The sequence below is a fragment of the Felis catus genome, chromosome E2 (assembly GCF_018350175.1).
Source record: "Felis catus isolate Fca126 chromosome E2, F.catus_Fca126_mat1.0, whole genome shotgun sequence".
Classification (NCBI taxonomy): Eukaryota; Metazoa; Chordata; class Mammalia; order Carnivora; family Felidae; genus Felis; species Felis catus.
The window spans coordinates 16,472,492-16,494,987 of record NC_058382.1 but is presented as its reverse complement, the minus strand read 5'-3'; the positions used below and the strand labels follow the sequence as shown (position 1 = coordinate 16,494,987).

The 22,496-nt window shown below is 37.8% G+C and overlaps 1 protein-coding gene across 1 annotated transcript; it reads left to right on the top strand.

Annotated features, from left to right (window-relative positions):
• The first annotated feature begins 2,919 nt into the window (after nucleotides 1–2,919).
• Nucleotides 2,920–9,563, top strand: LOC123382170 (zinc finger protein 345-like). The gene is made up of 4 exons (XM_045045510.1): nucleotides 2,920–3,050; nucleotides 3,504–3,662; nucleotides 4,899–4,952; nucleotides 7,747–9,563. Exon 4 carries the CDS (start codon nucleotides 7,827–7,829, stop codon nucleotides 9,231–9,233), a length of 1,407 nt encoding a protein of 468 aa, XP_044901445.1. The 5' UTR covers nucleotides 2,920–3,050; nucleotides 3,504–3,662; nucleotides 4,899–4,952; nucleotides 7,747–7,826; the 3' UTR covers nucleotides 9,234–9,563.
• The last annotated feature ends 12,933 nt before the right edge of the window (nucleotides 9,564–22,496 follow it).

The window sequence follows — 22,496 nt, the reverse complement described above, 5'->3', positions numbered from 1 at the left end:
TAGCAAACAAAACAAAACAAACAACAAACAAAAACAAATGACATGATTTGTACATGGGGAAAGGACCTGAATAGAATTTTTCTAAAAAAGATATACTAATAGCCAGCTGGTATATAAAAGGTGCTTAGCAGTGCCTGGGTGGCTCAGTCTGTTAAGCCTCTGACAGGCTCAAGTCATGATCTCACGGTCCATGAGTTCAAGACCTGTGTCAGGCTCTGTGCTGACAGCTCAGAGCCTGGAGCTTGCTTCAGATTCTGTGTCTGTCTCTCTTTCTGCCCTTCCTGCAGTCGTGTGCTCTTTTTCTCTCTCTCAAAAATAAACAAACATGAAAAAATTTTTAAGAGAAAGGTACTTAACATCACTAATCACTAGGGAAAATCTGAAGACCACACAATGAGATATCATCTCAGACCTGTTGCTAAAAAGACAAGAGATAAGTGTTGGTGAGGAAATAGAGAAAAAGAAAACTTTGTACATTGTTGGTTGAAATGTAAAGTGGTACAGCCACTAGGGAATACAGTAAGGAGATTTCTCAAGGAATTAAAAATTGAATTACTATATGATTCAGCAGTTCCATCTCTGGGTATATATCCTAAGAAACCAAAATCAGTATCCTGAAGAGATATCTACACTACCATGTTCATTTTCTTGCAGCATTATTTACAATGGTCAAGATATGGAAACAACCTAAGTGTCCACTGATAGATGACTGGATAAAATAGATGTGAGCTCTCTTTATAGACATCTAGATAGATAGGTAGGTAGGTAGGTAAGTAGATAGATAGATAGATAGATAGATAGATAGATAGAAAGACAGCAACATATAGTGAGATACTATTCAGCCATGAAAATATGGATGTATCTAGAAGACTTTATGCTAACTGAAATTAGCCAGAGAAAAACAAATACTGTAAGGATCTCACTTATATGTGAGATCTAAAAAAAAAAAAAAAAAAAAAAAAAAAAAGTCCAATTCACAGAAGCAGAATAAAATGGTGGTTACAAAGGAAGATTGGGTTGGAGGAAAAGATAGGGATATGCTGGTCAAAGGGTATAGGCCTTCAGTGATAAGATGAATTAACTTTGGGAATCTGATGTACATCGTGGTGATTATAGTTAATCATGCTGTGAAATTTGCTAAAAAAGTAGAACTTATGTGTTCTCACTTATGTTACCTCACATAGTAACTATGTGAAGTGATGAATATGTTAATTAACCTAATTGTGGTAATCATTTCATAAAATAAACATATGTCAAATCATCCCATTGTACACTTTATTTATTTTATTTTTTTTTAATTTTTTTTCAACGTTTATTTATTTTTGGGACAGAGAGAGACAGAGCATGAATGGGGGAGGGGCAGAGAGAGAGGGAGACACAGAATCGGAAACAGGCTCCAGGCTCTGAGCCATCAGCCCAGAGCCTGACACGGGGCTCGAACTCCCAGACCGCAAGATCGTGACCTGGCTGAAGTCGGACGCTTAACCGACTGCGCCACCCAGGTGCCCCCCATTGTACACTTTAAACATATGCAATTCGTGTGTTGATTATACCTCAATAAGCTGAAACTTTTGTTTTAAATAAAAGAATAAAAAACAACAAAAGAGTAATGGTGCAGAGGAGATAACATATGTGATCCTTTGCTTCTGCAGAAATGTCTTATACAACCTCACATTTGTATAGATTTTGACTGAATAAATGACTCTAGTTGAGAGTTCATATCTCAGTATTGCAAAATTTGTCACATTAAAAAAAATTTTTAAGTTTATTTTTGAGAGAGACAGCCACAGTATGAGTGGGGGAGGGGCAGAGAGAGAAGGGGAGAGAGAGAATCCCAAGCAGGCTCTGTGCCACCAGCACGGACTTGAGTGGAAACCAAGAGTCAGACACCTAACTTGCTAAGCCACCCAGGCAGCCCTAAATTTGTTAACATTTTAAATTTTGTTTTGTTTGTCACTTTAGGACACTATTTTTTTAAAAGCATTTTTTAGTGTTTATTTATTTTTTGTCTGAGAGACAGAGAGACCATGAGTGAGGGAAGGGCAGAGAGAGGGAGACACAGAATCTGAAGCAGGCTTCAGGCTCTGAGCTGTCAGCACAGAGCCCAATGCAGGGCTCGAATTCATGAACTGTGAGATCGTGACCTAAACTGAACTCAGATGCTTAACCCACTGAGCCACCCATGCACCCCATTTTGGGCCACTATTGAGCAGGCCGTTGTGTTTCTGTTTTCTGGTACGTTTCATGTGACCTGCTTTCTGATTATTGAAAATTTTTGGATTTTTTAAGGTTTATTTATTATTTTCAGAGAGAGGGTGTGGAGGGAAGGGGCACAGAGAGAGGGGAGAGAGAGAATCCCAAGTGGGCTCTGCTCAGACCCACCAACTGTGAGATCATGACCCAAGCCGAAATCAAGAGTTGGATGCTTAAACTGAGCCACCTAGGCACCCCCAAAATGTTAAGATCTTCTTTATATTCCTATTATTCTAAAATGTTATCCTCTGATACCCTTTCAAGAGTTTACCAATTATTTATAATTTGAGTTTTCAGGGAGGAAGGGGAAGCAGGAGCATACTCCTCTTTACTGAGAATATACTACATACTCATTAGTTTTTAAATTGGGATGTTCCTCTTAATTGGATTTAGTATATTTTAAAACCAGAATGGACCTTGGAATTCACTCACTGGGCACAGTTTTTATCTGTAGGAATTGGGTTGTGTGAGTCCTGCTTTTTGATTAACACTAACTCTAGTCTTCACTCATATCATGGGTATTGAACCCACCCTGTTTACTCTCCATTTCTTTCTTTTCCATTTCTCCAAAACTCTCCTTTACTTCCTCTCCTTTTGTTTCTCATTTCCCCTTCTACCATGAAGTCATTTATTTTCATTACACAAGAATAACTCAGGTTTTTTGTTTCAGGGATTTGTGATATTCAGGGATGTGTCTATCGACTTTTCTCAGGAAGAGTGGGAATGCCTGGACTCGACTCAAAGGAATTTGTACAAATATGTAATGTTGGAAAATTATAGCAACCTGGTCTCAGTTGGTAAGTATACCTTTATCCAAAAAGTCTAGAGTGCTCTAGAATATTTGCTTTCCCTGAGAAGAATTTCTCAACTCCTCTCATATATCCTTTGTATTTCTTTTCCCTATTCCTAAAGAAATGGCTTGAGATTTGTAGAGTTGGGAATGTATGGCTTTGTTTTGTTTTGTTTTATTTTGTTTTTGTTTGTTTTGAGAGAGCAAGGGAGGGGGGCAGAGGGAGAGAGAGAGAATCCCAAGCAGGTTCCACACTCAGTGTAGAGCCTGATGTGGGGCTTGATCCCATGACTCTGGGATCGTGACCTGAGCCAAGACCAAGAGTCAGACACTCAACCAACTGAGCCACCCAGGCACCCCAGGAATATGTAGTTTCATTGGTCCCAAGGCCAACTCCATCTTCTCTGCTTTTTTTGTGGCCCTTCCAATAGTGGCATCACCTTTTATTTGCTGTTCACAGGACAGGATTTGAGTCCTGGGATACCTACAACAAAAATCTCCTTTCTTCTCTTGTGAGTAGGACTTTGCATTCCCAAGCCAGATGTGATTTCTTTACTGGAGCAAGGGAAGGAGCCTTGGAGTGTTTTTGACAGTGAACTGACAAGGGACCCATACCTAGGTAAGTGATTGATGATTATGTAAGGGAAAAGGAATGCTGGATATAAACCAGCTGCTCAGTGAGGAGACCACATCTTTCAGATGTTTGGAGGAATCTCCTCTCAAAGTCCCACAACTATTAAGAAAAGTAAACTACACTATGAACTTCCAAATGCCCACACCTCCATCTTCAACCTAATACTCTCCATGCTTCTTTTCTCTCATGTTTTCTGCCTATTCCTAGTAGGTAATTCTAATGAGAAGCTTCTACTTTTATGTGAGATCTAATTCCATTAGTTCACTCTCTCTTGCCTTTGGTCTATACATGTGCCATGCCTTTAAACATTTTGGTATTCAATATATTCAGTTTTTTTAGTCATTATTTTATTCATGTATTCATTCTTTCAGCCAACACTTCCTAATATTCTGTGTTGTGGAGAATATTTTCCTAGAACATTATAAAATATATCAGCTATTAAGAAACTTATAGCCTAGGGATTGAGAAAAATTGGTGATGGGGATTAAGGAGTACACTTGCTGTGATGAGCACTGGGTGATGTATGGAAGTGTTGAATCACTATATTATGCACCTGAAACTAATATTACTATGTTGCATGTTAAGTAACTGGAATTTGAATAAAAACTTTTTTAAAAATCCATAAAAATTATTCAAAATGTGGAATTAATTGTAATTGTGAAATTATTTGCGGTTCAAATACCACAACCAGGGAAAATGGCTAAAGACTAAATGGTGGAAAAGCCTCACAGAGTTGTAATAGTTGGAGCCCTAGGAGTGACTGCAGTCACCTTGGTAGAGAGTTTTGGGTGTAAAGGTCCTGTGCTTGGAATAGGATAGTAGAGGTTGCAGACAAGAAGAGATTGAGATGAGGGAGGATGATCAAGCATTGCATGATGCATGCAATCAGCATAAAATAGAATGGGAGTGAGGGAGAAGGTCATGAACATGGATGATTCAAGGCAGAGGGCACAGTAAGTACAAAAGTCTTGAGGCAGGCAGGCTCATTGTGTATAAGGAGCACCAAGGTGACCAGAATGTCTGGGATAGAGCAAACAAAGAGGAGAAGAGTATGAGCTGTGATCAGAGATGTGTATGTTGGAAAGAGTCAGTTTATGATGACATTGTAAATTATGATTGAACTTTTTCTGAGTGAAGTGGAAATAAGTAAAAGATTTTAAGCAGAGCTGTGACATAATTAGATTTTTATTTTTCAAAAATACTATTTTTTCCTATTTACAGAAGAGGAAACTGAGACACAGAGACTTGAAGTAACTTGCCCAAGGTCAACAACTAGTAAGTGTTGGAGATAAGGTTTAAACCCAAGCTGTACATGCTTCTTAGCTCATAAGCTACATTGCCTCTCCAAGTCAAATCAAAGAAGTTTAGATATAGTGGACATGTTTTCATCTGAATTGCTGATGAACAGATAGAAGTTAACTTTCAAAATCAATTTTTAAAATGAGTTTTTACATCCCATAAATAGATAACTATAGCACACATATTACATGCATTTATATTATATACACACACAAACTCATACACATATATACAAATTCATCATGGATTTCCTCTAAAACACTATATCATATGCCTTCCTTTCTTAATAAACTTTAGATATAATATTAATATATAATAATAGAGATATACTTGCATAATGAGATTGTCTTCCAGATTCTTCCAATTTTAATTTCTAATTGAAACTTCCATTCTTCTATACTTTCTTTTGTAAATAGATTTTTCCCATATTTTTATGATTGATTTAAAAAAAAATTTAATGTTTTATTTATTTTTGAGAGAGAGAGAGAGAGACAGAGAGAGAGAGAGTATGAACGGGGAAGGGGCAGAGAGAGAGAGACACAGAATCCAAAACAGGCTCCAGGCTCTAAGCTGTCAGCACAGAGCCCGACACGGGGCCTGAGCTCGTGAACTACGAGATCATGAACTGAGCTGAAGTCAGATGTTTAACTGAGCCACCCAGGTGCCCCAGGAAACTATCTTTCATAATTGAATGCTAATAACTTTAACTGAAGTCCAAAGGTGAGATTCTGTCTCACATTTCTGCATTTCAGTTTTGTAACTTTTTCTTGAACAGTGAAAAAACCCTATTTCCTCCAACATGAGTATAGTTACTCAAGTCTTCTGTCCCAAGACTTGGGACTCTGTCCCAATACTACAGAACGGTTTCAAAATTAGAATATCATACAACTACTGACAGGAAAACCTACCTGAAGCCATATTCATGATTTATTATACTTTGTTTCTTTTCCTGTTTTCCCTTAGAATATGTTACACTAAGGATTTCTAATCAGAGTACAGTTTGAAAAATTGCTAGATTAATTCTTTTTTGTGCATTTTCAGCTTAATATGCAGTTTATTTTAATTGTTGAGTTTAGGTTTTTTTTAAACTTATACTTGGAATATATAAAACATTTACATGCTTCAAAAGTCAATATAAAAATATGCTTAGGGGCGCCTGGGTGGCTCAGTTGGTTAAGCATCTGACTCTTGATTTCGGCTCATGTCGTGATCTCACAGTTTATGAATTTGAGCCCCGCATCAGGCTCCATGCTGACAGTGTGGAGCCTGCTTGGGGTTCTCTTCCCCTCTCTCTCTGCTCTTTTTCCTCTCTCTCTGCCTCTCATTCATTGCCCCTCTCAATCTAGGTAAAAAGTTTTTGGGGGTGAGGGTGGGGGTTAGGGTAGTCTGATTAATCCTTTCTGCATTTATTTTTTTCAGAAATAAAGCACATTCACATTTATATTCTTAATTCTCCTTCTTGCTTTTACATGGGATATTATTCTCTGCACTCTTTTTTTACTGTCCTGGTTTTCTTTCAATAATTGTTAACAAGTTGTGAAAATCATTCCATATAGACAGTGGCAAAAAAAAAAAGATATATAAAACTGACTTATCTTTCTTGGTGTTATATGTTTATTTTTGCCATAACTCATTAATTATTAGAAATAATAGTTCCAGTAGTTAGTAGAGTTTCCATGCAGACAGTCACAAAATTTGCAAATATTTTCAGTTTTGTTTTTTGTTTTCCTATGCTTGTAACTGATACTCCTTTCTAGTCTCATCACTATTCCTACATCTTCCAGAAAGTGTTCAATAGAAGTAGTACATATTTTTTCATGATTTTTATGGGCATGGCTTCTTTTTTCTTTTTTTTTTAAGTTTTGGAATAATTTTGTATATACCAAAAAGTTGCAAAAATAGCATATTCCTCACCTAATATCAATTTCTATTACATTTGTGTTATATATTTGAAATTACCCCTCCCATTTTTTTTATTCCCCCACCATAGTATATCTTGTATAAACTTCATGATTTATCCCTTCTCTGTTTTGTTTAATGTGAGCATCTATGCACATATCTTTATATATCCTCTTTCTTACATAAATGGTAGCAGCATACCCTAGATACAGTTTACTCCACCTTGTTCTTTAACTTAAAAAAGTGATGGAGATCATTCAATAGGAATATATAGATACTTCTTATTTCTTTATACAATTACATAGAACTCTACCGTGTGCATACACTACAGTGAGTTCAAGTAGTATCAAGTTGGTGGATATTTGTATTGGTTATAGTCAGTTGCTCTTACAAATAGTTCTGTGGTGGATAACTTTCTGCATAAATCTCTTCAGATTCTTTCCTAAAATTATGTTTGGGTTCCTAGAACTGGGATTGCTCAAAGGATAAATACTTATATAATTTTTGCTAGAAACTGGCAAATATCCTCCTATGATATTTGCTACACTGAATGTGTGAGAGAAGTTACTTGCCTATTAAATAACCTAGACTAGGTTATCAGACTTTTGGATTTTTGCCGAAGTATACTTTGAACTTATTCCAAACTTTAAGAATCATTGACTTAATCTTTTTCTGATCCCTTTCCCCCATGCCTTCCTCTATCACTTTTCAATTTCTATACTTTATCTCTCAAATTGTACCACCATATAAGAACTATAATTTACATTTACATTTATAGATTAATGTCAATGTAATTCTGCCTTTTCTAAGTTTTGTGTCTATCCCCACCACCACCAAAAAAAGTGAATGTCTTATTTGTGGTTTCTTTCAGAATATAAATCTAGGTGTGAGAGCAAGAAATTATCTCTGAAAAAGGATAACTATAAAATAAATTCATCTCAATGGGTTATAATGGAAGGATTTACTAAGCATGGACTTAAACAAGGATCTCAGGAAAAACATTTTGGCCAAGTCTCGTGTACCTCTGAAGACATGTCCCCTTTCATTCAGCATACATCTCTCTCTCTACATCAAACATTTAATACCAAAGAGAAATCTTATGAATGCAAAAAATATAAGAATGCCTATGAACAGGACTCAAAACTTACTACACATCAAGAAAGTCATACAGCCAAGAAATTTTATGACTATAAGGAATATGGGAGGGCCCTTGGTAGAACTTCAAAACTTAGTTCACATCATACAGTGCATATTGGTGTGAGATCCTATGAATGTGAGGAATGTATGAAGTCTTTGAATAGGGGCCCACACTTAATACAACATCAGATAATTTTTACTAAGGAGAAATCTAATGAATTTAAAGAAAGTGGGAAGGCCTTTACTAATGCTTCACAGTTTTTTCTACATCATAGCATTCATACAAGTGAGGAACCCTTTCAATGTAAGTACTGTGTTAGACAATTTAATAATGCTACAGCCTTTATTCGCCATCAGAGAATTCACACTGGTGAAAAACCCTATGAGTGTAATGAATGTGGAAAGGCTTTTAGTACAAGTTCAATATTTAGAGTACATCAAAGGATTCACACAGGTGAGAAACCCAATGAATGTAAAGAATGTGGAAAAGCCTTTCGTCATTCCTCATACCTTACTCAACACCAAAGAATTCATACTGGTGAGAAACCTTACAAATGTAAGTATTGTGTTAGGGCATTTAGTAATGTTTCGGCCTTTATTCGGCATCAGAGGATTCATACCGGTGAGAAACCCTACAAATGTAAGGAATGTGGAAGAGCTTTTAGTACTGGCTCAATACTTACAGCACATCAGAGAATTCACTCAGGTGAGAAACCATATTTATGTCAGGAATGTGGAAAAGCCTTTCGTCAGTCTTCAGATCTTACTCAACATCAGAGGATTCATACTGGTGAGAAACCCTACAAATGTAAGGAATGTGGAAGGGCCTTTCGTCGTTCATCAGAACTTTCTCGACACAAGTTAATTCATGCTGATGAGAAACTATATGAATGTAAAGAATGTGGAAAGATCTTGAGTAGAGACTCAATACTTATACAACATCAGAAAATTCACACAGGTGAGAGAGCCTGGGAATGTAATGAATGTGGGAAGGTTTTTACTTGTGCAACATACCTGGCCCGGCATCAGCGAATCCATACTGGTGATAAACCATATACTTGTAACAAATGTGGGAAAGCTTTTCTTCGTTCTTCAGACCTTATTCTGCATCAAAGGATTCATACTGGTGAGAAACCCTATGAGTGTAAGAAATGTGGGAAGGCTTTTGCAAGAGGTTCAAATCTTAATCGCCATCAAAAAGTTCATAATAGTAAGAAATAGTATAAAGGAAGCTTTGTATTTAAGCATATCTTTTAGGTAACATGGCATGGAAGATAAACCCTAGAAACATAATAGGAGAAATCCTAAGAATTTATTGGTGAGAAAATGTAGAAATATAATTGATATGAGAATGACTTATGTGTTTCACAGTTTAACTACCATAAGAATAAAATGAATATTGGAAGGCCTCTATCAACAACTCATTCCTTTCTAAGTTTTAAAAACTTTGTTGTTTGTTTTAATTTTTTTTAATGTTTGTTTATTTTTGATAGAGAGGGACAGAGACAGAACATGAGCAGGGGAGGGGCAAGAGAGAGAGAGGGACACAGAATCCGAAGCAGGCTCCAGGCTCTGAGCTGTCAGCACAGCTTGATGTGGGGCTTAAACCTATGAACTGTGAGATCATGAACTGAGCTGAAGTTGGACACTTAACCAACTGACCCACCCAGGTGCCCCAATTTTTAAAACTTTCTAATCTTGAGTGGAGAAGGTAAAAAATCTTTTTTGTTGTATTTTTTCATATTTTAAAATACGTTAAATCAACTTTGTTTTTTATATAGCTGTAATTTGTTTAGTTTATGCATAGCTAAAATACTATATTATTGTAAGTTGTACATTAAAAATTTGAATTTATTTTGTTCTCATCAAAATTCTTTTTTTTTAATTTTTAAAATGTTTATTTATTTTTGAGAGAGAGAGATAGAGTGCGAGTGGGGGAGGGGCAGAGAGAGACAGAGAGAGATGGAATCTGAAGCAGGCTCCAGGCTCTGAGCTGTCAGCACAGAATCCAAAGCAGAGCTTGAACTCATGAACTGCGAGATCATGACCTGAGCCAAAGTCAGATGCTTAACTGACTGAGCAACCCAGGCACTCCATCACCAAAATTCTTATTCCAGTGCAACTTATTCAGTACCTATTTCTTGATGCTATTTATGCACAGTTTCATGATATTTTATATTTTTAGTGTTATAAGCTTGTATTTAATGACAGTCTTTTTATACCCCAACATCCAATTTGGGAACTCTTCAATTGATCTTTTTAGAAGAAATTTTTACCTGCATATCTTTACATCTGTACCATTTTATTTAAAATATCATCACTTTAAGATATATATTTTAATATTGATAAAATGATATCATTATTTGTATATATAAATTAATATTTTTATTTTATAAAAGTGATATTTTGTTGTGATAATTTTTTCTAAATTTTTTAATTCTACAAAGAAGCCAATAAATTTACCTTTCATCCTCCCAAGAGACTATAGCTACTGTCACATTGTTGGAACAGATCTTTTCATAAATTTTTAAAAGCAAATGTAATCACATTACTCAAATTGTCTCATAAATTGCCTTTTTAATGACAAGATATGTCATACAGAACATTCCATGTGATTAAGTGTATTAATAATGTTAATATATATGACTGTACCATCATTTTTACCAAACACCTATGGCTAAATACTGTGATTAACTCCACTTTTTGTGTTTATAAGGAATGTCACATGTAGCATCCTACTTGGCACATTGTATTTGCTTGTCTGCTTTTCATTGTTGAAATAATCCATGCATACCTTTTAACATGTACATATTTTAATTTTTTTAATGTTTATTTTTAAGAATGAGAGAGATAGTGCAAGTGGGGGAGGAGCAGAGAGAGAGAGAGGGAGACACAGAATCTGAAGCAGGCTCCAGGCTCTGAACTGTCAGCCCAGAGCCCAACATGGGGCTCGAACTCACGGAGTGTGAGATCATGACCTGAGCTGAAGTCGGACACTTAACCAACTGAGCCACCCAGGTGCCCCTAACATGACAGAGTAAGCTGGCTTCCCTTTTGACCATACTATGCTATGCTATTTTTCTCTCTTCCCCTCCATGTTACTTATCCTTGCAGAGTTTTTCCTAATGATTTTGCCCAAATGTAATGTGGGGACATTTTGATTTTTTTTAATTATTTCCATTTCAATGTATTTATATTAAAAACATATTTATATGTATTAGTATACTTTATGTAAAGTGGGCATGGCTATATTCACTAGCATACTTGGGTTTGGTAAGGATCAAATGAGTTAATTTACACAAATATTTATAATTAAGGCTGTAACATACTCAGTAAATATAATCCATTGTCAAAATTATTTTTTCCTTTGGCTATTTTATTATTTATGAAAAAACTCTACTATGGTGTATATTTGCCTAAGTTTAATATTGGAGAAAAATCTTAAACCTCTAGTGAATATAGTGAAGTCATCATCATTCCTCTTTGGTCGCAAGATGCATCCATCCTGAAGAAAAGAACCATAAAAATATAATAAATAATGCCTTTAATTCAACCTCTTATGTTGAATCCTAAAATTTATATCAGCATGAAACATTGCTGATAATATTATTGCCCACATTATCTGGGTGATTAAAAAATAATAGTGGATTTTAGGAACATCTGACTCTTGATACGATGCATGTTTAAACCAACATTTGGCTAAGGGTGAAATACTGACAAAATAGAATTTCTTTGAACATAAAGGACACTGAGTATCCTACACAGCAAAACATGTGGGAGGTGGGAAAAATTACAGAACTTACAGCTCTAAATCTAGACATGTATTGCAATAATTAATACTTAAAATCTGGTACAGATGCCACAGGAACACAGAGGAAATTTCCATGTATCTGGGATTCAGACTGTCTTAAGAGTGGGGTTTAGCTTGGCTAGTGCTGATATCTCTAAGGAGGTATGATATAGGTGGTTGTGAGGATTTGGGAACAACTGTGAACTAGAATCAACACCTTCTACTTGGAAGGATGACCACTAATAGGGTTTATTCGTTTTCTGTTGCTGCATAACAAATTGCCACAATGTTGGCAGCTTAAAGCAACACACATTTATTATCTCAAAATTTTCATGGGTATGTGTCAGGGCATGGCTTAAGTAGAAATATCCAAGAGAAACACCAATACCATATATTTTCACTCAGATGTGGATCTTGAGAAACTTAACAGAAGACCATGGGGGAGGGAAAAGGGAAAAAAAAAGTTACAGAGAGGGAGGGAGGCAGACCATAAGAGACTCTTAAAGACTGAGAACAAACTAAGGGTAGATGGGGGGTGGGGGGAGGGGAAAGTGGGTGATGGACAGGGAGGAGGGCACTTTTTGGGATGAGTACAGGGTGTTGAATGGAAACCAGTTTGACAATAAATTATATTAAAAAAAATAGAAATATCCATAATTATTATGGAAAAAATAAAAATTACCAAAGCAATCAGAAGATGGAAAAATCAATGGATATAACATCTGGGATTGCAGTACTCATATCATTAAGAAATCACAATTCCTTAGGTTACAAATGTGATGCAATATCAATTAAAAATACCCAGGAATTTTTTAAAACATTTGAGCTAATTCTATTTTTTCAAAAAGTTTATTCATTTTTGAGAGAGAGCGAGAGAGCAGGGGAGGGACAGAGAGAGAGGGAGAGATTCCAAGCAGGCTTTGCACTGTCAGCACAGTACCCCATGCGGGGCTGGATCTTGTGATCCATGAGGTCATGACCTCAGCCGAAATCAGGAGTTGGACGCTTAGCTGACTGAGCCACCCAGGCACACCATGAGCTAGTTCGAGAGTCTAAATGGAAAAATAACCAGTAAAATTCTGAAGGAGGAGGAGAGGAACTGGATAAGTAGAACCATCAACTATTAAGATATAACTCTAATAACTAAGAGTATAGCTTCAGCAAAAATGTAATGGGGTCACTAGAACTACTTAAAAGTTCAGCTATAGGAAAGATAGTATATGATAATGAAGCCATTTTGGATCATTTAATATCCTTTGAATTGTTACAAATCTTGAAGATTTGAATGTATTAGTTCATATATATATACATTGGTTGCATTTAGATTTTTCAACAAATGCTTTATTTTGCAAATTTTTAAAAAAAATGTTTATTTATTTTTGAGACAATGTGAGAGACAAAGTGCAAGTAGCGGAGGGGCAGACAGAAGGAGACACAGAATCTGAAGCGGGCTCCAGGCTCTGAGCTGTCAGCCCAGAGCCCAACGTGGGGCTTGAACTCACGAACCGTGAGATCATGACCTGAGCCGAAGTCGGACGCTTAACCGATTGAACCACTCAGGCACCCCTAAATTTTTTAATATTTTATTTATTTTTGATAGAGAGAGAAAGCACAAGTGGGGAGGGGCAAAGAGAGAGGGAGACACAGAATCCGAGGCAGGCTCCAGGCTCTGAGCTGTCAGCACAGAGCCTGATGCGGGGCTCGAACTCACGAATTGCGACATCATGACCCAGCAGAAGTCAGACGCTCAACCGACTGAGCCACCCAGGTGCCCCAACAAATGCTTTTAGTAGCCATATGGCAAAGATAGGACAAATTTGTATCCATATTTATTCAAACAGTCTGAAGCATCACTCCATAGTTTACTCAAAAATAAAAAGAAAATATAGTTTTCAGTAGATAAGACTGTTGACTATAGTTCTTAGGGTAATAAATTAACATTAGGAATGGGAAGAACTGACAAAGTGGCCCTTGAGAGGATACATTAAGAAAGATACAATATCACCCATGTATTCTTTCAAAAAATATTTAGCCCAAAGTTAAACAAGGGGAAATAATTTTCCTAAATATGTAGGAGGACATTCTGGGCAAGAAAAGCAGTCTAGGTACCAAAAATATGAAATTTTTGAGATACAAGAGATCTGTGAACTGTTCTAAGTCAAAGCAGACTAATAAGATATGCCAACTAAATGCATGACCTTTGAATCTAAAAAGAAGTTTTAAAATCATTGTTGGGGGGAGGGGTGTTGCCTGGCTGGCTCAGTCGGTACAGCATGCAATTCTTGATCTTGGGTTCATGAGTTTGAGCCCCACATTGGGTGTAAAGATCACTTAAAATACATAAATTGAACCTAAAGTAAAATAAAATAATTGCTGGGGTAATTGGGAGAAATTTGAATTGTACCATATGTTAGATCATGATATTGTGTGATCCATTGTTAAATTTCCTAAGTGTATTTATTGTGGTTATATTAGAGAATATACCAGTTTATAGGACATGTGTAGAATATGGACATGTCTGTAAACATAGATTATACAATAAATGGCCTTATGTAATTGGACAGCCACCTGGGAGAGAGAAAAAAAATGGATCCCTAATGCCACGCTCAAAGCAAATTAAAATGCAAATGCATCAAAGATATGGGTTAAGAATTGACTTAAGAATTGAACAAAAAATATGATAAAACCATGGAAGAAAATAATAATGTGAAATTAACTCAAAACCATGAAGTCATTGTAGGAAAATATATTTGTCTACTTTTTCACGGCAAACTATTTGAAACACTATTGAAAAAATATAATTCCTAAACCGGTACATTTTTTAAACAAAAAACTGTCTATATTGCTTAATAACAAAAATAGGGAATACAAATCATTAAGAGAAGATGTAAACAACGATCTAACAAAACAAGTGAGTATGAAAAAGTACGTCACATAAGAGACACTGCAAAGGAATTTTGCTCCTTTGGAAAGATTTTTATCTCCTGTCCCAATATGATAGATATCATTTAGAAATGTAGTTTTCACCTATCAGATTGACAAAATAAATTTGGTATCTGATCTTTTAGCCACAGAGTAGGAACATGGTGATCTATACATGTTGCTGTTGGACAGCTAAATTGGCATAACCTAAAGGAGGGCAGTAGCAAATACCTATCAAAACTTAAAACACAGGTACATATATCCCTAGAATTTATGGAGAAATTTATGTAACAGCTGTTTTCAACATATCCATAAGAAACAAGAATATATTTTTTGGCACTGGTGTAATAGCAAAAGAAGAGGGTGGGAGGTAGGGAGTGAGGATCAATTACAGTAATAAATTGGTTATATAAATTATCATCCATCTATTCAAGGGATTATATAGCAAATTAAAAGAATGCAGTATGTGTATTAATCTGAAATTAAAATATTCTTTAAACTTTATTTACTTTGAGAGAAAAAGAAAGAGAGAGTGTACAGCAGGAGGGGCAGAAAGAGGGAGAAAATCTTAAGCAGGCTCCATACCTAGCATGGTGATCTCACAATGGTGAGATCATGACCTGCCAAATCAAGAGTGGGGCACTTAACCAACCCAGATGCTCCTGAAGTTACAAATATTTTAAGCGTATATTACAAGCTAATGTTTTTGTTGAAGTTTATATTTATCTATACATATGAACTCACACACACACAAACACACACACACACACACACACACACACAAACACCCACATATATATTGTTGTGGTGTGAGAGTGGTGAATGCACTGGTTGCTTGGAGAATCTTGGGTGTCAATATTGGGGACAAGGGCGCAAGGTGTTCATTTTTCACCTTGTATATTTTTAATTTTATTTAGCATATGCAAAATTAGTCAACCAATTTTATACCATCAACAAAAACCTTAAACCATTTAAAAAATCAAACTTGGGTTGCAATTCTTTTCTTTTTTTTTTTTTAATGTTTATTTATTTTGAAAGAGACAGCACGAGAGCAGAGGAGAGGAATGAGAATCACAAGAAGGCTCTGCGCTGTCAGCATAGAGCCCAATGCGGGGCTCAAACCTATTAACTGAGATTATGACCTGAGCGGAAATCAAGAGTCAGACCCTTAACCCCCTTAGCCACCCAGGCGCCCCTGTAACCCTTTTCTACTTTCTAGTGGTCACTGAACTTTTTTGACTTTGATTTCCAAAGTCTGTTGAACAGAGTAATGATTCCCCAGGTGGGAATCAAGTGAGCCAAGGGCATTGGCATCCTTCTGCCACTGAGGCAGTGGTCACTATATAATATTAGCTGTTGAATAGCAACAGCAGTCTGGAGGGTACCCACCCACCCCACCGTGCTGGTTCACCAAGGAGGGCAGTCTGCCCTAGGCACAGGCGGTTAGAGCCCGGGTGGTGCTGTCAAGGGTGTAGTGCACTCAAAGGATTCTGGAGATTGTAGTTCAGGCCTCCGAAACGCCTCCGAGTTGCGCAGGCGCAAGATGCTATTTGGTAAAGTGAGCTTCAGCTTTTGGCCTTGTTGGGACCGTTTACTGTGGCATCTGCCGAGCTCCAATCCCTTCTTCACACCCTGGCGCCGGACTTCTTGGGGCTGAAAGGCTCACAGGCTCGAATGGACATAAGCATAGCCTTGCGATTGGAGGCCTTATATCAGGTAAGTTTGTGCATTTGTCGCCGCGGTGTTAGCAAGTTGGGATGTTAACATCTGGAGATTGATTCACGTGTGAGGACTACTGGGACTGATTCTGATCAGCTGTGCTTCTGGAAGCCATGGCCTTTTCAGGGACAGAAGCGCCACGGGGTCTTTGATATGGGGCCTGATATTGCTAATATTAACAGCTAATATTCTTATTGGGGCGCGTCTCCAGCTCAGGGTCTTAACTGAAGTGGGTTTTTCTCCTGCAGGTCTTGTCTCCAGGAGTCCTGTCCCCAGGTGTAGGGGAGACAGAAGAATGCTCAGGAGTAAGGTGGCACGGGGTAGGGGGCATTTGCGTCCGTGTCTCCAGACATTGCCAGCCGCCCAGAGGTCATTCTGCTGCAGCTGGAGCCTGCTGGAGCGGAATTTGTCGGTTCTCTCTCCCATCCCTGTGAGTGTATTTGTATGAAGTGGAGAGAGCGGACAATGGGGAAGCAGGGTATAGGACTACCCTTTGCGGGTTGTTCTGGGAACTGAGGCCAGCGTTGCCCTGCCAGCCCTGCAGTGTCAGGACTCTGCCCTTTTCCAGAAGGGGAGCCTTGAAGAGGACTGGGCCTTTGCTGCAAGACTGAAGGCCAGGGGAGGTAATGCTAATTTTCTGCTTCCTGAAACACAGTGAGCATTGAGCTTCTTTATCCTGACCTTTTCTGGGTAGGAGCATCTCTTTCAGGTCCTTCTAGCCATTTCCTTCCATTCCCTCTACTCAGCTGTGTTGCCTAGGTGCCTCCTCTGATTGGCAACCAGTGCTCAGGACTTTTACTTTTCTTTTTTCAAGGCTTATTTTATTTTATTTTATTTTATTTTATTTTATTTTATTTTATCTTATTTTATTTTTTTTTAATGTTTATTTATTTTTGAGAGAAAGAGACAGAGCACGAGTGGGGCAGGGGCAGAGAGAGAGAGGGAGACACAGAATCTGAAGCAGGCTCCAGGCTCTGAGGTGTCAGCACAGAGCCCTACGAGACTCTGGGCTCAAACTCACTCACTGAGAGATCATGACCTGAGCTGAAGTCGATCATTTAACCCACTAAGCCACCCAGGTGCCCCTAAAACTTTTAGAGAAAGAGGGAGTGCAACCGGGGTGAGAATGGCATAGTGGGGGAGAGAGAGAATCCCAAGCAGGCTCCACCGCCAGTGCAGAGTCCCTCACAGGGGCTGGTTCCAAAGACCCTGGGAACATGATCTGAGCAGAAATCAAGAGTCAGACACTCAACCAACTAAGTCACCCAGGCGCCCTGGTTTATGTTTATAGAGCACAACCAGTTACTTCCAAGCAGAGATGCGTGGATGCAGGAGGTGAATATTTCGAGCCTTTTCTTCTCTAGACTCTTAACTGATTCTCAACCAGGAACAATTTTGCTGCTATCCTCACTCCCTCCAGGGATATTTGCCAATGTCTAGAGGTATTTTTGGTCATCAGAGCTGGGACCAGCCAGTGCTACCAGCATCTGTGGAGGTCAGAGTTGATGCTAAACATCCAAAAAATAATGCATAGGACAGCACCCCACATGACAAAGAATTATCCAGCCCCACTGTCAACGTTGCTAAGGTTGAAAAACTCTCCTATAAACATGGCTTTATACTATTTTCTTGATTCTAACAGTGATATTTAGAAGCCCATTTCATTTCCGATTCCTGATATTTCATATATGACCAGTTTTTTTCTGTCCTCATTTTTTTAAAGAATCTTCTCTTTATCTCTTTTATTCTCAGATTTTATTCTAAGATATTTTGTAAAGGTGATTACTTTTTCTTCCTTAGGACTAAATGGGTAAACAGTAGGTGGAGGGAATTACCATTTACTGACAATTATATACCAGGCATTATTAGACTAGATGATGCTTATACTATTTCATGTAATAGTGAGACTTTACTTAGCTGGCCTTTGTACATCCCAAACCTGGTTAGATCCTGTAAATATCTTACTGTGAATGGGTGATTTGATCTATCTTCAGGAACTGGAATGTTTAAGTACATAAATTAAATCATACTGACATCCAGGTATCTAGACCCAGCCTGTTTATTCTATCTATCCTTTCCTGTAAACACTGTCTTTATCACCCATATTTTCGCCTTTTTTTTTCTCTCATTTCAAAGCATTTGTTTTTAGGGGCACCAGATGGTTTAGTATCTGACTCTTGACTTTGGCTTAGGTCATGATCTTGCGGTTCGTGGGTGTGAGCCTCACATTGGGCTCTGCAATGACAGTGGGGAGCCTGCTTGGGATTCTCTCTCTGTCTCCTCTGTTTGCCTCTCCCCCCTCTCAAAATAAATAAACTTATTTAAAAAGTTCATTAAAAATAAATGAATTAAAGCATCTACTTTTATTATAACCTTAATACACTGATTTGTTTTTTCGGGGATTGGTGTTTAAGGATGTATCTATAGACTTGACTCAGGAGGAGTGGGAATGCCTCGATTTTGATCAGAGGGATGTGTACAGAAATGTGATTTTGGAAAACTATAACAACCTTATCTCAGTTGGTAAGCAAACCTATCTCTAAAAATTCAGTCTTCCTCTGGAATATTTGATCCTCTCACTGTGAATTTCTCAGCTCCTTTCAGATATATATTCCATTTTCCTGTTCCCAAAGAGATAGCTTGAGTTTTATAGAGTTGAAAATGTGCAGCTCTACTGAAGCTGAGACTGAAGCCCCATCTTCTCTAAACAATGACCTTTCCTCTTTAGTTTTGAATTCTGGGCTTCCCATAGCAAAACTATATACTGTTTCTCTCTCCATTTCTAAGCCAGATATGGTATCCATACTGGGGCAAGGGAAAGAACCCTGGATGATTGGCAGAAAGCTGACAAGGGACCTGCTCCAGGTAAGTGTGGGATAGTCAGGCAAGGAGAGGGCATTGAAGGATGTAACCCAGCTGTTTACAGAGGAAAGACCTCTGCGAGATATTTTCTGGGAAGTTTTTGTCGTCAAAACCTGTAAAGAAAAGTAAGACCTGTGCACCAAGCTGTCCAAATGTCCCTTACCTTTACCTCCAACTCTCACTTTCCATGATTCTCTTTCATGCTTCCTTACCATTTCAAGGTGGCAAGTATAATCCTTGTACCTTTTCAGTGACCAATTTCTACATTTATTTTGTATACAATTCTAATACAATTCCCCATTTTCTTTTGCATTTAGATTTGTGTATCAGTATCTCTTAAAATTTTTGAGACTTCTCTTCCCTGAAACAGTTTTCTTTTTACTTCATTATTGTGTGTGTATTTATTCATTTATTCTTCTAATCAACAGTTACTGATTTTATAATTTGCATAAGATGCATTATTAAGTGATGGAAAGATTATAAGACTTATAAGCTATTAAGAAGTTTATGGACTAAGGAACCTATGAATAAGTCCATAAATAATATTTTTTAAAGTAGAATCTACTACAAGAGGGGTTAAATAGGGAAGTCAGAAGAAAGGGCTAATGATGGGAAAGTGGAAAGCCCCTGTCTTACTTCATTTGGGCTGCTATAACAAAGTACCAGAGACTTGGTGGCTTATGAACACAAATTTATTTCTCACAGTTCCAGAGACTGGGAAGTTCAGGATCAAGGCGCCTACAGATCTAGTGTCTGATGAGAGTCTACTTCCTCATAGTTGTATCTCACTGTAACCTGAGCAGAAGGGGGATCTCTCTGGGGTCTCCTTTATAAGGACACTAATCCCATTCATAAGAGTTCTGCCTGCATTACCTACCTAATCACCTTCCAAAGCCCCCCCTCATAATACTGTCACTTGAGGGGTTAGAATTTTAATATATGAATTTGGGGGGAATATAAACATTCAGTCCATTGCAGCCCTTACAGAGATGTGATAGCTCGTGCATTGGGAGTGATTGCAGTCACCTCTGTAGAGAGTATTTGGGATAAAGAGCAGCACAGAACTCAACCCAGGGCTTGATCTCGTCAACTGTGAAATCATAACCTGAGCCAAAATCAAGAGTTGGATGCTTAACCAACTGAGCCACCCAGGAGCCTCGCTTTCTTTATTTTAATAGAATGGTCTTCATTTAGGTTTTCTGTATTATCTCATGATTAAGTTCAAGTTATGTTTCTCCTGCCAGGGTACGAAAGATGTGATATTTTGTCCCTCTTAGGGCATCATATCTAAAAGTATATGATTTGCTTCTGACCCTCATTGATAATTTTAATTTTGATTAATTAATTTTGATTACCTGGCTTCGATACTCTCCACCTTCTCTATTGTATAGTTTTTATCTTTTCCTGCAACTAAGAAGTCATCTATGGGAAGGCACCATGAAAATTGTATTCCTCATCAAATGCCCCCCACCACTAGATTTAACATCATTGATGGTTCTTGCTCATACCAGTCTTAACTATGAGGGTTGCACTATAGTCATTTTTTTTTAACCTTTATTGATTTTTGAGACAGAGAGAGAGAGCATGAATGGGGGAGGTTCAGAGAGAGAGGGAGACACAGAATCTGAAACAGGCTCCAGGCTCTGAGCTGTCAGCACAGAGCCTGATGTGGGGCTCAAACTCATGGACTGTGAGATCATGACCTGAGCCGAAGTCGGACGCTCAACCGACAGAGCCACCCAGGCGCCCCAGTCATTTTTCAGTTCCAGCACTCCCTCTGTATTTCTCAGTCTGTTTTCTATTGGATGGAAATATCTTCACTATTTGTCTAGCTATCAGATTTATTTTGGTTTCTATTCCTCACTGATGTGGACTCCTGGATTTGTACTCTTTGCAATGGTTTCTAATTCATTAATTATTTTAGTGCTTAAACCATCCCAGGTTTGGCAAGTCAGAGCCTCTTCAAGCTAGCTCTGAGTCTTTCTGACATGCTAACATAATTTTTTAAGTGCTCACTTACTTTTTGGTACAAAAATGTATTTAAAGATTTTTTCCTTTTAAAAAACCTTTTTAAAGATTTTAGGGAAATATGTTGTATTTGTTTGCCAGGGTTGTGAAAGAGAAGCTTTTCTGTGCTTCTCTCCTAGCTTCCATTGGCTTGCTGGCAATCTTCGGCATTCTTTGTCTTTTCCTGCATCACCTTGATCTTTGCCTTCAGCTTCACATGTTCTCTCTCTCTCTCTCTCTCTCTCTCTCTCTCTCTCTCTGTGTGTGTGTGTGTGTGTGTGTGTGTGTGTGTGTTACCAGATCCCCTTTGCAAGGACACTAGTCATATTACATTAGGGGCTCATCCTACTCCAGTATGATCTCGTCTTAATTTAATTAATTCTATTTACAATGACTTTGTTTTCACAAAGGTCACATTCTGAACTACGGGGGGGGGGGTGGGTAGGTGGTAAGGAGATCAACGTATGAATTTGTAGTGGACACAATTCAACCCCATAACATTTTCATACATATAAAAATTTTGAAACCAAGTTGCACAGTCTGAGTAATAACACAGTGAAGACCCGTCTTGCTACTATGTAGTTTAAGAAATAGAACATTGCAAGTACCTTCAGGGCCCCTTATGTGCCCAATTACAGCTACTATTTTTCCCTTCACTGTGTGGTTTGAAATGAGACTAAATGTGGTACACATCTTGGTATCTAGTCATGCAGGTTCTCACATCCTTGCTTCTTTGTTAGAAGTATGGGTTATGATCCACTGGTGATACACAGGTAGATTACTGAATTTTAAAATGATCACCAATAGTTCTACTCTGATTATGCCAAAATTGATTATAAAACTAAAATCATTTGTCTAATTTGCTTTTGGTACTTGGAGGTGTCTTTGTAAAATTCAATTTGGAGCCATCTGGGTGGCTCAGTCAGTTAAACATCTGACCTTTAATTTTGTCTCAGGTCATGCTCTCCCGGTTGTGGTATTGAGTCCCACATCAGCCTCCACACTGGACATGGAGGCTGCTTAGGATTCTCTTTCTCCCTCTTCCTCTGTTCCTCCCCTGCTTGTGCATGTGTTCTCTGTCCCCGAATAAATAAGCATTTTAAAATGTAAGATTCCATTTTAAAATAATTATATGGAATATTTCCAAGATTTCAATGGCAAATCCATAAAATAGGGCATATTCA